Here is an 18,361-nt window from a genome sequence, read left to right on the forward strand (position 1 = left end):
GTCTCTCTTTATGCTATTTTTATCAAAGTTAACGGGACAAAGATTTAATATATCAAATCGTCAAGGAATTGAGAGTCTTTCGGTCCGTACTTTCATATGCACATAACGCGATAACTCAAAAGCGCAGCGACTTAAATGAAAATTGGTATCCGAATTTGTGACTACAATTGTACGGTCAAATCTGTTATTGTGCGGTAGATAAGGACAGTATAAAAATATTTCGCTACCTCATAAACAACTATAACAAATAATTTTTTACATAATATTACAAAAAAATATATACAATAAAGGAAGATCGCATTAAAAAAATTCTTACTTAAAAAATCTGTTGCAGATATGCGAAATGACGAGAAAGTGCTTTCCAAATAAAATAAATAATTAAATTACACATGGAAACATTTTTTTTTAGTTTAATTTCTCGTTTTAAACATGGAGAAATTTCAAAATGCACAAAATTCAACATTACACGCAGTAATCTAAAATACGCTTATTCTTGTGATTCACTGGTCCGAACTCATTTTCCTCACTTGAAGGTATAAGAATCATTTATTTTTGGAATATATTTATTTTATTTTGAAATATTGGAATTAGTTGAACTGATATGTAAATATATTGCATGCCATACATATTGTATTAGTGTACATATACACAATGATAGAAAACATTACATCAATGTCATAATGTCAACAACGTTAGAATTCATATACTGCATAAAAAAAGACCGTATCAAAATACAAAACCAGGTATGACTGTAATTCTGTGCCAAATTTTGGTTTCAATCGGGCGGGAAAAAAGGCGTCCAAAATACAAGTTCGATATTTTGGCATTTGTGAATTAACTGTATCCCAGCAATAAATAATAAAAAAAGAAAGAAAAAGAAAAGAAAACCTATAAAAAGTTTGTACTTTAATAGGCTCTTTCGAAACCAGTGTTCGCTAATGGCGTAGATTAATGATACTATATACAAGTACCTTTCTAAGAGAATGTGTGAGCAAATATTAGGGGAATCATTCCCTCTGGCTTACTTTCGATTCAGTTTAGCTTTTAGCTTATAGAAAATAAGGACACTAACTGAAACTTTAATTGTGAAGAAGTAACTCAGCTTTATATATATATATATAAAAAAAGTACAAAGAAACCTAGATGGAAAAAAAAAAAAAAAAAAACGATATGAAAAAGTGGCGAGTCTCAAAAAACCATTATTACCAGTACATATTTAAAAACAAATTTCTTTGGTAGTTAAATTCTTTTAAACCTTCTTTAACTCTAAAAATATTAATTATACGTAATTGCCTTTGAAAAGTAAAAGCTGAAAAATTTTCAGCATGCATTTTAATATATTGAAATTTTTATTTATTGGATTTTTTTCCCCAATATTCTTCAAGCTTGATATATAGAGGTTCAGTTTTACTTCGATGAGAGGTCTTTTGAAAAACTGAATATCATATTGTTCCTGTGAGAGTTCGAAAAATTTAAATCTTAATAAGCGCATTCTAAGATTTAATGATATTTATCTTGAATTAATAAAATATTCGTTGAGAGGCATTCTTATTTATTATCTTATTACCATCTTTACCAAGTAGCTGGTTCTCCAAGAATACTGATTGTGTTTAATTCTCATTAAATGTTATGTTTTAAATTTCATGATTCCAGCTCTCAAAATTATTTTAATCGAATTATTAAATACAGTAGAGACACATTATTTTAAGAAGCTTAATAACATTAATAATAGAGTGAAACTAATTTTAAACCATTATAATGATATAAAAAATGTAGCTATTAGGTTTATCTATTTTCTAACTTTCGCGGTACTATGATTTCACTTTTTTTTTTTTTTAATACTCGCCTTTGGCAACCAGTTAATTCGTTGGAGATATTGGTTATAATCAATTCCAATTAAATCATTTAGTATAACTTCATGATCATGATTCTGACAACCTTCCGAACATTAAAGCCTATCTTATTTTAACTTAGTGCTGTACATTTTGTATGTGACCTTTTCTAATGGAGATCAGTTCCATTCGATTATGGGACTATTATAGCTCTATGTAGCTTAATATGTTTTAATAGCGTTATGATCACATGCCACTCCCATGTGAAGCGTTATTAAAAATTGTAAATGTGTGGTTCATCTATCTTTTAAATTCTGTGGTATTGTAAAACTCCAGTTTCATATTCATCCTATAAATTACACAGATATTAAACAGAATCCTTCTTCTTTAGCTTTCAATAACGAAAGAAAAAATACGGGATTGAATATTTCTCAAAATAAAGAAAATGGTTTTAATTTCAAGGCACAATGTCATTTATTGTTGAAAAATAGACAAATAAATAATTAATAAAAAATTCCTAAAATTCAGAGAAACCTTATTAAATTGGTTAAAACGATTTTTAAATAGGTATCTTTAAAGAAAAAACTAGTTTTTTAAATTCTGAATCAGTACAAAATTAATTTTTTGCAATAATATTTTCGGAAATTACAGCGGAAACACGGCAAAATTCAGCGTAATTTTTAATGAATTAAAATTTAGAAAATATCGTTTCAAATTGTACGATCCCTTTCTCCAAGGTACATGTATGACAAATTTTGTAACAGTAGATCAAACATTCTGACCTGCAGAGTACCAGCACACGCACATACATACACACAGTCACTATTATTAGAGATAGAGATTAGAAAGTAAATGAAATTTTAATGTAATGTAAATGTAAGAAAGTGTTACCTAATTTAAGTAATTTAAGAAAACTATTTTCAGACTGTTTCTTTCGTTTTGGAAATTCTTAAATTTCTTGCATTTTATTCAAATGTTATTGCCTTTCACGTTGATTACAGCCGTTTCACCCGTAGAGTGCAATAGATAGAAATACGAAAAATTGCTATACAGCGAAAAACATTCGATCGAATGTTATGAAATTCCATAAAATTTATTTAAAGCTCAATTCCTTTATTAAAATATTAATTTCATTGTGGTTCATAATGACGTGATGACTAATGTGAGTTATGATTTTAAATTTATACACCACATTCAATTTTATATAACCTTTTATATATATATTTTTTTATTTTATGTGCTTTATAATAATGGATAACTAGTTCATTGATTATTTTCATTTTTTTTAAATTTTTTTTTTTATACTTTTTGCGAACGTATGAAGTATTGAATAAACATGAAAAACACCTCTGATTATCTCAATAATTTACTATTGATACAAATCTTTTTTCTCCTTTTTAGATTCAAAGAATGATTCTTGGCTCATATTTTTCACATCATGACCAACTTGTTAATATGGATTATATTAATACACTTCGTAAACAAATCATCTCAACAAGAATGTGACAAAGATATTCTTCAAACTACATCGTTCGACTGCCAGTTTCAGTACGAAAATTCTGTGGCAAGACTGCAGTGTACGAGTGCAGACGATCCATTAGATAAAACTTTCTATTACATGAAGATTTTCTGGCTGGAAGGATATGAAGTTCAAAATGACAGTGAATCCATTTTTAAAAATTTTCTCTCGGCGAATTTTACATCGGAATCTGTATTTTTCATTTGTGAAAGTGCGTACAAAAATTTTATTTTATTAGATCCATTCATATTTTCGGAACATTGCATGAATCAGAATTGTTTGGAACAAGTTTCTGAATTTATTAATGAAACTAGTGTTAAAAAGCTTGGAATAAATAATTCGGAAGACTCTTCTGTGTTCAGAATATTAAACGAGTTTCCTTTTCTTACGGAAGTAAATTTCTTCGATAATTATTTACTAAACATTTCTGAACTGGATTTTGGCAATTCTAAACAAATCAAATACTTATCTTTGAGAAAAGACAACATTGACATGTTACCTGATCAAATATTTTCGAATTTGACCTTTTTAGAAACGTTAGATTTATCCCAAAATAGAATAGAATTTCTGTCAAATCTCTCGTTTTTACACCTGCATGATTTGAAGACTCTGAATCTATCATTCAATGAAATCAGTGAAATCGCAAACGATACTTTTTCCGAACTTACCAACATTATGTTCTTATATTTGACGAATAATAAGCTTGTATCTATTCATGAAAATGCATTTGCTTCCAATGCCATGCTGAAATCTTTAGATTTGAGTGCTAACCCTCTTTGTGTTCTTCCAGAACGACTTCTTCATAATTTAATTAATTTAGAACAATTCTTATGTTATGAATGTAATCTGACTAAAATACCGCAAAATCTATTTCGCAGAGCAATTAAATTAACCGCCGTTGATTTCAATACCAATGAAATTGAAACAATTCCTGCAAAGACCTTCGAAAGACAAGCACTTTTAAAACATGTTCGTTTATTTTGCAATAAATTGAATGCAATACCTGACTTCAAAAACAAATCATACTTAGCGAGCTTGCATTTGTATCAAAACAAAATTCTGTCATTAAATCGAGAACTAAGCAAAGAAGCTCCTAGTTTAGCTTATCTAAATGTTAGTGAAAATAAAATCCAGTATCTTTCTGACGATCATGTTAGTAATTTTAATGACCTCGAAATCTTCGATCTGTCTAAAAATGAAATCGACATCGTTCATCTTGGTTCTGTATATGTAAATATAAGGAGACTGTACCTTTCAAACAATTCTATATCATTATTCGATGTTCAGTGGCCTAAACTAGTGACACTAGAAGTTCTGGAAATGAATTATAATCACATTACAGTTTTAGAGCTTCCGCCTTGTATTCCTAGCGTCAAACAAACTGTTACATTTTCATTTCAATACAATGAAATATCAAGATTAAACATGACCGCCTTAATGGCTGATGAAAGCAGAATCAGAACAGACAGAACAATGGCTGGATGTCTTTTTAATGGCATGTCCAAAAATTTTGTGGACATATCTCACAATCCTCTGATTTGTGATTGTGAATTGTATCCCTTTTATACGTATTTGAAGCAGACAACAGGAATAATATTGGATACCTTCCTAAATCAAGAAAATGTAACTTGTTCTAAACCAGTTCATCTACAGAATAAACCAGTCATTCGTTTACAAGAAGATGAGTTTAGCTGTTCTATCGAAGCAAATTGTCCTTTACCGTGCACTTGTGGTATTCGGGCTAAAGATAATAAAACATTCGTCAACTGCTCTGGCACTAAAATGAACGAAGTTCCCCCAGAAGCGCCAAATCAAACGTATGTTTTGTATTTTAATAAAAACCATCTGAAAAATATGAACTCATTGAATAACCCAAGCTGGCAAAATTTGACAGAAATTCACGTAGATTATAATAAGATTACCACCTTAGAAGACTGGAAAGTTCCTGAAAATCTTCACTACTTGTCTCTAAAAGGTAACGAAATCAAAAACTTACCAAAGTCTCTAACGGACTTTATTACTAATCAGAGTGATTTTCAATTTTACTTTGCCGATAATTTCAGAAAGTGCAATTGTTCAAATAGAATGTTGAAAAAATTCCTGAAAGATAATAAGGCTTTTGTAAAAGACATTGATGATATTGTCTGTGAGATTGAAAATAATGGAACAATAACTGTGCTTCCACTGTATACCATTCCAGATTCAATGTTATGTTCAATACCTATTGTATTAGGTTTTGACCCAACAGTCACAGTTCTATCTTTATGTGCAGGCTTTATATTTCTGATAGCATTACTTCTTTTCTATTATAAACAGAGGCAACTGATTTTGTCCTTTCTGTATATTCACTGCGATGAAGTATTCCAATGTTGTTTTGAAGAAAACGACAGTGATGATGATAAAGTATTTGACGCATTCGTCGCATACAGTAGCTGTGACCGAGATATTATGTTAGAGTTACTCAAAGAACTAGAAGAAAAGGAACCTCATTTTCAACTCTGTATTCACGAAAGAAACTGGCTTCCTGGAAGATTCATAAGTGACAACATTATGAATTCTGTCCAAAGTAGCAAAAGAACTATCGTGATACTTTCGAATAATTTCATTGCAAGCCCATGGTTCCGACTAGAGCTTCGAGCAGCCATTTTTGAAGTATCAGGTGATAAAAAGAATAAACTAATTGTGATTTTGGCCGACAAATCTACATCATTGGACGGCATAGACACTGAGATAAGACACGTCATATCCAAGAGAACATATCTGGTTTGGGGCGAACGATGGTTTTGGGAAAAACTGAGATATGCGATGCCCCGAAAAAGTTGCTTAGAAAATGAAGAATATGATAAAATAGAAGACTTTAACCCACAGCGACGAAATAGTGACATTGCTTTAATGGAGAATGTGTAAATAGTCTTTCATTTGTATCAAATATGCACGATTTATCCATTTGATATTCCTGACTTTAAAGATGTGATATTTTTTAGACTATTTTTAGAATAAATTTCTTATTTATAACCTAAAGCAGAACAATATTTGCTTAATAACTTTTGGGAACAATATTTCCATATTAAGCAAACACTTCTAAAAATATGAATCTCTACAGGATAAATATCTTGCTACTAATGACTTTTCAGCCACAAACTATCTCTCGAATAACCAAGTCCGAAGATTAACAAAGTGGAACAAGAAAAGGTAAGTTTTCCGTCTCACGATAATATAAGTAATGAATATAATTTAAAAGTATGCTGGAGATATTCAGAGTTTAATTTGTAACCTTTATACAGCTACTTGAAGTTCCAAATAAAAATCAGCTTTAATGGTCACTTCAAAACTTTTTCGAATACTCTCCAATAAAGGTTTTATACTAGAGAACGCCTTGCATAGTATTGGCGTCCAATAGTTTCGAAATATTGACTTTTGAAGTGAATTTAGCATCTTGACTGAATCGATCCTGCCATACTAGGCAAATTATTTGGTAATTATTCCCTGGCATGAGATCAAAAGTATCCGAAAATCGAATTTGTGTTTTAGATGATTTTTTTTTCAATCATTTGAAACAAAAATTTCATACCAAACAACATTCAAAGCCAGAAAATCACATATCAAATTTGATACATTTAAATCCTTGCGACTTTGAGTTAACGCTTTTGCATGTTTCTAAAAATATAGACTGACAAACGGTCAATCTATTGTTGTTTGGTTCAAACAATCACTTGTTGGATTTGGCTCAAAATTTGACAAGTGTCTACATCAAAGATATTTAATCTATGTCTCGAATTTCATCTATCTAGCTCTTTTCGTTTTGTAGTAATCGTGGTAAATTATATTCGAACAGCGGATAGACAGACTTCCTTCGAACGGATTTCGCAGAAAAGTTGATAGAAATTTACAAATTTGGTATAAAACCTGTATAACAAATTTCATTCGTCTAGATCAAAGCGTTTTTGAAATATCGCCGCTACAGAGAGACAGGCATCTCTCCAAACTTCCATACTACACCAGCGAGAGGCCGTTTGATCCCGACGGATTTAACGCGCACCAGACCCACTTACATGACGGTTCTTCGGTGGAATCGGGTCTCGAACCTGAAGCCCTCTGGTTCCGAATCCGAGACCTTACCACCAGGCCACCGTTCTGAGTTCTAATAGTATTGAATTTGGAATTTTTGTATAAGCTACCCTACATATCTGGCTCCATAGTTATAGTATACATACTATGGTTTGTAGATGCGTAGTTATACACTGTTTACTACAAAAACTTATATTCCCTCGAATATTCAAAATGATTGCTTTAAATTTGAATAGGATGTATATAGCCAAATATTCCAGTAAATTCCGTTTTATTTGGTTAAAAACTTTTCATATTATAAACAAAATTTATGCATTTTTTTTTTTATTTTACATCGACCCGAATATATGCTCTTACAAAAATGCACGCAAGTATTTCGCAAAGCAAAGAAATCTGCCGATGATAATCGCCAATCATTATCAGTTTTCTGAGCAAACAGATAAACTTAAATCATTTCTTTTTATCGACTTCTGGTTATTTGCCTCAATACCTTCATGACTGAATTTCATTGTAAATTAAATTATATACTTTATATGATCTCAAGGAAAATCCATCCAGCCTTTCTAGATATTCAAAAAATTATCCTCTCCAAAAAGCTCTTCCAAATCACTAATATGAAAGTTTGTTTAACTTTAAGGTGGGTTTACACTTGGCCAGTAAGACAATGCATAAGCAGAGAAGAACTGATTCATGTTTGTCACAATTTCATAAGAAAGTTTCAGGCATTCCATGCTTGGCTATAAATTGCCGTTTTGGCATCAAAGAATTTTTTTTTCACTGCGTATCGTATTAAAATGATGGATATTTACACAATGAAACATGGTAAAATTAAATAAAAAGGTCAACATACCGAAATTTGAAAAATTATCGAAAAAAAATGACAAATAAAATGAAACGCACACACAACATCGCATTAGAAAAAGCAAAGGGGATCTTGTAAATATTCCATGTTTTGATTTTATTATAAATTGATACAAATATTTTAATCTCAAGAATGTGGCGCAGCTTAGGCAAAGATGGTTTTTGTGCCCTAAAAAAACTAACACAACTCAACTCAACTCAAAAAACAAAGAGCAAAAAAATGTCAAAATTAACCTATGATAAGTGATCAATTTTTTCGCGCCAAAAAGGGGAAAAAAAAAAAAACCCGTCAAATTCTACAAATGCATGCGTAGCAAGGAAGGAAAACAAATACAATACAATACAGTAATGTTATTATCCCATCGAGACAAGTACTTGCCATGGACCGAAACGCATTTTTCAAGCTTTTTACACATGCTCTGCCTATTGGCCGTCTTATAACTGGCCGAGTGTAAACCCACCTTTACATAAATAGTAAAATTTTATAAAAATTAGATAAGTCATATAAGCAGATTTCTTTTCTACTTTTACAGCACAACTGAGGGATCTGGATAGAAATCATAAAGCTGAGAGTTTAGTTTTTGACAAATTTCTGTATTATATGTGTGGAATATACTTCCTGAAGAAAGGTAACAAACTTCTGAATAAATATTTTTGATTTATCGGCGTATGACTCTGCGTTTTAAAGTGCAGATTGTAAACGCGCGATACGACATAAAATATACATTTTTCTTATTTTAGAAGATTACTACCAACGACTGAAAGTGTTTTAAAAAAAATAAAATCAAAACACAGACTACGTCAATTCCAAGTGACAGCGACTATCTCACTCCTATTTTAATAACAACATAATCCTCGCTGCCAGATGCAACAGCAGAAAAAGTTTCATTTAACACAAAACAATATTTAAAATAATTATGCAAACAAACATGAACAATTAAACAAATACAGAACAAAACAATTATTTATAATATTTAGTTACGTGTTAACCACAATGACTTGCGATGATGAGTTGAGTTACTCACAACCTGTTCCTACAGATTCATGGTTGGAAATAAAACAGTTTAGGAGACAAATGTACAGAAATATTATTTAATCTACTTCATATATAATAATTTAAATTTTCATAAATTATTCAAGTTTCCTCAGAATTCAGATAATCTTTATCATACAAAATTAATCTCACAAACCAAAAAACATTTATTTATTTTTTTGAGAGAGAGAAGATAAAAATACTCAAAAGAAGAAATAGTTTAATTTGACAATTTTTGAAGCCAAATATAAAAATATTTAAATGGGCGAAATATTTAAATTTCATTGCGACTGAAATAGAACAGAGAGGGAGAGAAAAAAAAAAAAAAAAAAAAAAAAAAGGTAAATTGATCTCCTTTTAAGTGATACAACATACAGAAGTCACTAATACAGTGTAGTTTTTATAATTATAAATTTTCTACAATCATATTTAATTATAATAAATAAAAAATAATATATTTAATTACATATTATAGAATTAAGAAAACTTACAAGATAAAAATTATTTTTAATGACACATTATCTCATCATATAAAATGACTTAATAAATAAAGGAACAACTGAATTTCCAGAGAAACAGAACAATAAGTTAGGAAAAATGAAAAATTTTAGTTAAAGAATACTGTAAAATCTGTATTGTATTGTTAAAGAATACAATACAGATTTTTTGCCACTTTCTGCCAAATATTGATTAAAGAATAACATTCAGCAAGTTATCACCTAAAACAAAAAATTCAATTTGGCGATTGTACCATATTTTGTACTGTAACTAAAATTTTATAATTATGATTTGCCTTTTAAATATATTAAAATTGGTTTAAGAAATGTTTGTGGAAACGGAATATTGTTACTGATTTTCCATTCATTTTTTTAATGTAATAGAGAATTCATTGTAAACTTGTGTATTCTTGATGGCAAAACACTATTTCAATATTTTTTAGGATTTCATCATCAATTAAATTTGAATGGAATTATCAGTGAATTAACTTTTGATTATGCACCAACAATAGCAAGTGAGGCAGAATTTATCTCCAGATTAAAAAGAAGAAAATAATTTAAAAATTATAATTTCTTTAGTTTTGCCACATCAATAACATTTTGTTTATAACATATTTTTTAATAACCATTATTTGCATTTATGCATTTCATTTTTGATGTTGTTTTCATTCTTTTCCTTTTATGTAATTTAATATCACAATTATCTATTTTTCATTTAATTGTTATTGTTATGCAGTTCCAAAACCATTTGCAGATCTCTACAAACTGACACCAAATTATTATCTAAATTATTTCCATTTTTACTGTCACAATGTGATGGGATCAATTAATTATATCATATTCAATTAATAAAAAATTATAATAATTATTATTATCTCAAATGTAATCTTTATTTTTATCTTATCTCTTAGTAGAAAAGTAGATTGATTGCATAAATTGAATTCAGAATAATTAACCATGAAAAATTTTATAGAACTATAATTCTTTGCTTTGGACACAGGTTCCCAATTTCCTGCATAGATGGGTGAAGCTACAGTTAAAACAATTTTTCCAATTAATACTGATGATATATATTATTTTCTTAAACATTAACTCATATTAACATCTTTTTTAATAAATTAGGTAAAAACTCTACAACTAGTAATAACAGGGAAAAAAATTCAAGTACATGATGTATTATAATTACTCTTCTCTTCTAGATGGTTTTTTATTTTAATATGTTTGTTTAGTGTTTTTTGCATACCACTGTTCAACTTTTCAACAGAACAGTGGAAATTTTGAACTCAATAATTATATCAAAATTTTTGTTCAAATCTAATAATTTTTATGATAGCAAAACTTAAAAATCATAAGTGAGTTTATCATAAGTCAGTTTAAATACCATCAAAAACATAACTTGTAAAAAAAATTGCTCGACTTGGTGGGGGCACTGCCGTGCCCCCAGATAGTAGAATTTAAGGTATGATATTAAAAGAAATAAGAGATTATTTTAAGATCATTACTTGTTCATACATATTACAGCAACAGTTATTATGGTAAATATATTTTTTAATTGTAAATAATTAGGGTTTCTAATACAAACTTTCATAAATATATAGCTTGTTGATTGTTTACTGATTAATTGCACCTAGTCTATCACAATTAGCCATGTCCATAAGTCAAGATAAAGGGTAAATGTGGCTGCCTTTTCAGAACAAAATTACCTGGGAACACCTCTATATTGTCTAGAGTAGAAGTCTGATTGAAATACTATATACAGATACAGGTTGCCTTTCTGGGGGAATTTTGGGAGAAACTGAGCCATGTTTTTGTTCTCCTGTGAGGAAAGCCTGCCTCCATTAGCTAGTTTTAATGTAATACACTAATTCTTTGCTATAAAACACATCAGTTTTTGTAGAATATTAATAGTGAGAATATGCAAGATGATCTCCTTCCTCTTACCTTAATTCTTCAGTCATGCTTTACCTTAAAACATAAGTGGATCTTCTTTTAAGCAAATCAATTTAATGATATTTATATCTGAATTATATTAAAGCAAAAACACAACATACTAGTAAATATATTATTATTATTCTAATCAATGCTAACAAATAATAATTATTATTTCATAAATTAATAATAATTGTTTTTCTTAATAGGAATTTATCAGAAAACAAAAATCTGAAATAGGATTATCAAGAAAAGATGCTTTGAAGAAGAATGAAGCAAAAATTCCTCAAGAATTCTAAAGGCAGAGCAAATGATAATTTCCCCCAAACATATATTCAATGTAAATAATAAATTTAGAAACCTGAATTCATCATATAATATCATTCTATCACTTGATTCATCAATAAATATTATCTTTATAGTCATTAAATAATAGATATAGTTCAGTCAATCAAAATGATAAAAATAAAAAAATTATAATAACTTTTATTTATTTTATTATTTTGCACAAATCATTTTGTATTTTGCATACAATCATTTTTTATTTATTTTACTATTTGCACATCTTTTTTTTTTTCTTTTCTTTTCTTTTCTTTTTCTTCCCCATAACCATTTCTAAATCATATAATAAAAAGTTTTATAATTCAGATGATGTATAATTTGTTTTTATTTAATGGAAGCAATTTTAATGCCTTTATACTACATAATGATTTTGGAAAAAGTGGTGTGATAAGATTATATTACAATAAAAGAGACAGTAATTTTTTCTAAAACTTTTAATTATTCACTTATCACTAAAAAATACACTGTATTCATCCCCTATTGAAACAGCAATAAACTTAGGTATATAAATTATGTTCATTTAATATCTCACTTGACCTCTAGGAGGATGCAATTTGTTTTCTGATTTATATTTTCCAGTCATTTCTTTAGGTAAAGGTACAACTTGAGGACATGGGACTTGACCAGGTATTTCACACATACAATGCCTTGGGTAACCACTTCCAAATTTACATAAATTTTCAAGTTCCTCTTTCTTTTCTGTAGCTTCTTGTACACTGAAAAAATAAAATAATAATGAATATCTTTGAAAGATATATTTTAGCATTACAGTAAAGCTTGAATCCAAAATATCTGCTCTACTTTAATGGTTATTTACAAAATAGAAAGTAATTGTATAGGAAATACTGTAAATTTACAATGATTATTATATATATCAAAAATTAAATATTTAAAATACCTAGAAAGGGGAAGGAGGGAAAAATAATCACAAAAGAGTATATTAGAACTTAATAAAATTTTGGATAAAGAAGAACATTACAAAAAATTAAAAGAATATCACAACAAAAAAATATCAAAGTAACCATTTGGGAGATTACAAAATTATCCATTTTTTTTAATGAAAATATACTAAATAAGAATTCAATCTGACTTGATTTGTTGAGAAATTATTTATACGTTGTAATAGTAGGAATAATTATGCTCATTTTACAAAGATGCATGGTCCAATCATATGAGTTGGTGCAGATGCAGAAAAGTCACAATTTCAACAAGCAAACCTATCAGATAGAATATGATTTTTGTAACAGCTTGAAAACTAAAATAAAATGATTTGCTAATAATTCCTTTAAATTTATGGGTATTTGATATAATAAATTGGAAGGAGGTTTTTTTGTTGTTGTTGTTATTTGCTTATAACTTTTAAAAGTATCATGAATATATTACTAGCATAACAAAATAATTTACAACTGTATTTTAGGACTAAAAGAAAAAACTGTATATGAATTTTCAATGATAATTTATGACACATTCATTACTAGAAAAGTTAATATTTTAACATTTTTAGTAATAATTATATTACTAGATAATTATATTAAGTAAATATTTCCATCCGAATTAGTGAAAAGATTAATAACATAGAGAATAATGTATTTTATATAATGGAAGATATAATGATGATGATAAATTATACTAAAATAGATTGATAATTGGTTTGAAAAAATAAAACTTGAGTATTTAACTGCAATTTAAACTTTTTTACACATGCAATACATTTTTTTCACATTTCATATGTTACTCTTAAAATAAAACTATGGTTTCATGAGGAATTAAAAATCATTTATATTTATCAAGCATGTATTTTAATGATCAATAAATTAAATTTTATATTAATATTTTCAGAAATCTACATATTCAATACAATATTTTTTTGTGTTAAAATTACGATAACACCATTAAGAGATACATACTCAATTTTCTAAGAGAACTGAAAAATTGAATTGAAAATGCAATAAATCTGTATTTTCTTTTTCAATTTGTTTCAGAGGAAAACTATTTACAATTTTCTATCAGAAAAAAATTTAGAAAATTGACCAACACTATTAACTTCTTATAAATATAGCAATTATTTTATCATCAGTTATATTTTTTAAAATCATTATAAGGTTTTAAATAAATGAGTTCATTTTTAATACTTTTTTTCTGGCCAATATGTTTAATATTCCTTCTCCGTCTTTTTTTAACACATAGTTTACCTTCAGCATACAGCTATATATTTAAAATATTTAACAATCTAATTTAAGTATTAAAATTTTAATTATAACCATTAGAAAAAAAATTATTCTTTAGAGTTTTTAAAACACAGAAAAACAATTTGAATCTTTGTTTTTTATATCAATAAAAATATTACATCATAAATAATGATATCAAATTGTAAGATGTAAATACAGATTATTGTGGCTGTAATTAAAAGTGAAATAAATGTACAAGGAGCAAAGTTGAACAGAAATTTAATTCATGCAATTTTTTTAGCCAATATGTTTATATGACAGTCAATATATTTATCTTTACTAATAATAAATCAGAATGTATGGGGAATGTTGTGGAAGTGAGATTGTTTAATAATGCAAATATACTCTGAATTTTGGGAACATGCATCTCAAAGTGATTTTTTAAATTTCAATTAATTAAAAATTAAGGGAGAAATTGGAATTTATCCATGATGATTTCTAACAATATTATTGCACGACAATGATTTTTTACATTATTAAAAAAAAATGTCTTTTCATTAGTACCAGTTTATTTTATTTTTTGGAATTTTGACAACTTTTTAAAAATACTTCTTTACATAACTTTTAACAATACATTTCATTATTTCTCCTGAAATCCAAACTGTTTTTTATTTTTTTCATCAAATATTTAATCATTTGATTTTTTTCTATTCTTAAAAACAAAGATACTGTTTAATATCTGTATAGTCTACGTAGAGAATAAAAATTTGAAGACCACAAAAGTTAGAAAATAAATGAACTGGGAGAAATGGTGATGGAGATAAAATATTTAGACATAAAACAAAGGAAATAATAATAATGTGTCTTCACACAGATAATCCCCTTGTGTCCAGCTATCTCTCTTCATATATTATAGAGTGAAGTTATAACTTTGAGTAGAACTTTCATAACAATTATTTGTCTTCAGCTTTATTATGTCAAAATTTTCTACAAATAAGTTAAGACAATACAATATTAAAAGTTGCTGATAAATTACTTAAAAAGATAAAAAAAATAAATGCATAACATTTATATTAGTGATTTTATACAAAAAAGAACAATATTTAGTTTCTATAGTTCAGTAGTTAGAACAACAGTTATAGTTTAGAACAATAGTTATAGATTAGAACAATAGTTTATAAAAACTTCTTAGTTTCATTACTTTGCCTTTATTTTAAATTTCAACAGCTATTTATTGAGAAGAGAAATATCAACCCCTTAGTTTCACTTCAGAATTCTTTAAATCTTTGTTTTTATTCTCAGTTAAGTATCTTCATATTCATAAGTAAACAACTTTACAGTTACTTTAATATTTTGCCATGTACACATACAAAAATACAATTCTCATTTGAAATAACACTTTAAAAAAACAAATTCAGCAAATTAAATATTTAGTAAATTAAATAAAATGAAATCAACCAAACTATGTTCAATACTTACTCAGGCAGACCTAAAATTTTAACAAGGTGATTCATAATTTCAACATTAGATTTATTAAACACATCTATCAACACATCTTCTCCTGTATCTGTAATAAGAGAGCCACATTTAGTAACTAACTGAGGTGAAATAAATATAAATAAATAAAACTTTTAACATGAATTTCTATAAAAATTTTATAATCTAATTAAAAAAGAAACACACACATGCACAGTCACACAATAGTATTATGTAGGTTAGCATTGAATAAAAGGAAATTAGTATTACTTTCTTATATTTTCTTTCAAACTGTTATTTAATTTTAAGATTAAAAGGAAAGAAAAAATATTTTCAGCAAATTCTAATAAATTAATACATATCATAACAACAGAAAATACTGACAATTTAAATAAAATAAAATAGTAGCATGATTAGAATACAAAATTTCTAGTAATAAAGAAGAAAAGTTTCTTCTGAAGCTTAACCTGAAGCAGTAATTGATTTAAAACTAATAATATATTTAGAAAGAAATGCCATATTTCTTTGCCATAGCTTATTTTTAGATGTGGAAAGAAAATATAATTCCTATGTAATAAGGATTATTATTTTCTATTTCTTAAAAAAAAAAAAAAAAAGCATTTGCAATTAGGACAATTCTAAGGTCAATGAACAATACTGCTGTTTAATGTAATATATCAATGAATAATATAAAAATTTATATAATCTTTATTTTCAATTAATTATCCTAACAATACTTGTCAATTAATGCAAACAGGTAATTCAAAATTCTATTCCTTACTATTGTCTTGATCAAATTGAAAATACTGAGAATTGACAATAAATTGAAAATATGGATGCATTTATTAGATTAGTCATCAAATTAATCCAAAATGCAGAAATGTCACAAAATGATGTCTGGTTAACAAATTTAAGAGATTAAAGCATTTACAGGGAAGTGAATCAGAAACAACAATAATTCATACATTTCATCCATAGTTAAAAAAGATAAAATGGCTTCCCACAAATGACTAATTTTTCTCCAATTCTCCCAGCTTTTAATCATCACCACCCTTCCCGTAGCAAAAAAAAAAAAAAAAAAAAAAAAAAAAAAATTCACCTTAAAATTTATGAATTAATCCATTTCTACTAAAATTAAAATAACAACTAATTGCCCTTTATTTAAAGTACAACAAAACTATCAACAAATAATAATAAACAAATAAGAAATTTACCAAGCCAGCATCGAATGAATGGAGTTGGAAACTTATTTTTATAAAAAAGGACTTGAACATCTGGGTTTTTGTATTGCACCTGAGGGAAGTTCCAATATACAAAATCCCTATAATCAAAGTTTTACAAATAAATAATACAAGCATTACATCTGATATTAAAGATAGCTTACTGTTTTATATATAATATAACAAAAATTATCCAATAAATCATAAAAGTAATTTTAGTAAATGATGTAAAATGATGATTTTAGTAAATGATAAAATTTTTTATTAACATAAAAGAAAATTATAGCATCTATATACCAAAGAAGACATTTCCTACTGAATTCATAAGTAAAATATCTTGATTAGAACATGGTTCTCTGTAATACATTATTTCATATTACACAATTCATAACATTTACACATATACAACAAGGGAAAACTCCATTAACAGATCTGAAGAATGGCAAACTGGCATACAGTCTTCATAAAAAGTTTTTTTGTTTTAATCCGAAAAGGGAGGAAAAAATTTCTCAAATCATAGTTTCATGGAGCATTCACTAGTTCTTTGGTTACTCAACTTGGTAACTATGCTATGCAATTAATTGAGAGATATTCCATACAATTTATTACTTATAATTTAAATTTTCAATCAATACAGTTGAATATATAGAATAATTTTATTTCCAATTGTAACGTTTCAAATTTTTCATGAAAAACATATACAAGTTGTAACATATATAGCACACTAAAAATTCTTTAAAATTACTAAAAAAGGGACTAAAAAAATATTTAAATAAAGGAAAGAACAATAAAAATGTTAAAATATTTTTTACTTCAGTTTTTTGTTTACTTTTCTAGCTTATAGCTTACTTTCTTCTCAGTTTCATTTTGAACAGTTGAACTAAAGATAATTTCTTCTTACAGTTAACTGAAATTGAATTTTTAATTCACCATGATATTTGCCGATGAAAAAGAATTCATCAGCATTTCAAGAGATTAAATAGTTCAATTTGGTTTCTAATTCCACATTTGATTTCGCGATTTGCATATTGTACTATATATTCACAAAATAAATTATAATTTAAAGTAAAAATTCTATAAAATAAAAAAAAACATTAATAAAGTGATGATCTTCAACTCAATGCATTAATAATTCCAAACATCATACTTAGCTCCTTGATGATGAGCTCCTTCATCATTGTAGAAAATAGTCATAATTTTTACATTCTTTCTAAGTAATAATTTCCCTCGCTTTAAATAGGGAATAGTTCTTCTAATAGCATCACTTCCTAACTGAAATGGCATTTTTAGGATCTTAAAATTTCACAACGCTGCTTGTTCCAAACAAATATTTTCAAAAAAGCACTTTCTACATTTGTTGACAAACATTTCTAACAGTCAAAGTTAACAGATACAAAATATCATTCTCTGTATTAT

General features: G+C 27.3%; 2 protein-coding genes across 3 annotated transcripts in view; one reads left to right on the forward strand and one right to left on the reverse strand.

Annotated features, from left to right (window-relative positions):
* Positions 1–12,239, forward strand: part of LOC129989160 (protein toll-like) — a 32,024-nt gene extending 19,785 nt beyond the window's left edge. Inside the window, exons 2-4 of one of the 2 annotated variants that reach the window (XM_056097511.1) lie at positions 3,234–6,543; positions 8,814–8,909; positions 11,949–12,239. In XM_056097511.1, coding sequence (XP_055953486.1) covers positions 3,271–6,258 — 2,988 coding nt within the window. In that variant the 5' untranslated portion in view covers positions 3,234–3,270 and the 3' untranslated portion in view covers positions 6,259–6,543; positions 8,814–8,909; positions 11,949–12,239. The remainder of the gene's footprint in view (positions 1–3,233; positions 6,544–8,813; positions 8,910–11,948) is intronic. The other variant, XM_056097512.1, reaches the window with a different exon arrangement.
* A 267-nt stretch (positions 12,240–12,506) lies between these two features.
* On the reverse strand, positions 12,507–18,305 carry LOC129988505 (probable 28S ribosomal protein S25, mitochondrial). The gene is made up of 4 exons (XM_056096752.1): positions 18,093–18,305; positions 16,940–17,046; positions 15,729–15,816; positions 12,507–12,797 (listed from the first exon to the last, which is right to left on the reverse strand). Exons 1-4 carry the CDS (start codon positions 18,227–18,229, stop codon positions 12,602–12,604), a joined length of 528 nt encoding a protein of 175 aa, XP_055952727.1. The 5' UTR covers positions 18,230–18,305; the 3' UTR covers positions 12,507–12,601.
* Between the last annotated feature and the right edge of the window lie 56 nt (positions 18,306–18,361).

The sequence above is a fragment of the Argiope bruennichi genome, chromosome 10 (assembly GCF_947563725.1).
Source record: "Argiope bruennichi chromosome 10, qqArgBrue1.1, whole genome shotgun sequence".
NCBI lineage: Eukaryota > Metazoa > Arthropoda > Arachnida > Araneae > Araneidae > Argiope > Argiope bruennichi.

What these genes read in the sequence shown, in the direction of transcription:
- LOC129988505 (XM_056096752.1), bottom strand. Translation starts at nt 18,229, where the DNA reads ATGCCATTTCAGTTAGGAAGTGATGCTATTAGAAGAACTATTCCCTAT. An exon ending in GCTCATCATCAAGGAGCTAA is followed by an intron (nt 17,047 to 18,092) that starts GTATGATGTTTG and finishes CTTTGATTATAG; the next exon opens with GGATTTTGTATATTGGAACT. An exon ending in ATTCATTCGATGCTGGCTTG is followed by an intron (nt 15,817 to 16,939) that starts GTAAATTTCTTA and finishes CTCTTATTACAG; the next exon opens with ATACAGGAGAAGATGTGTTG.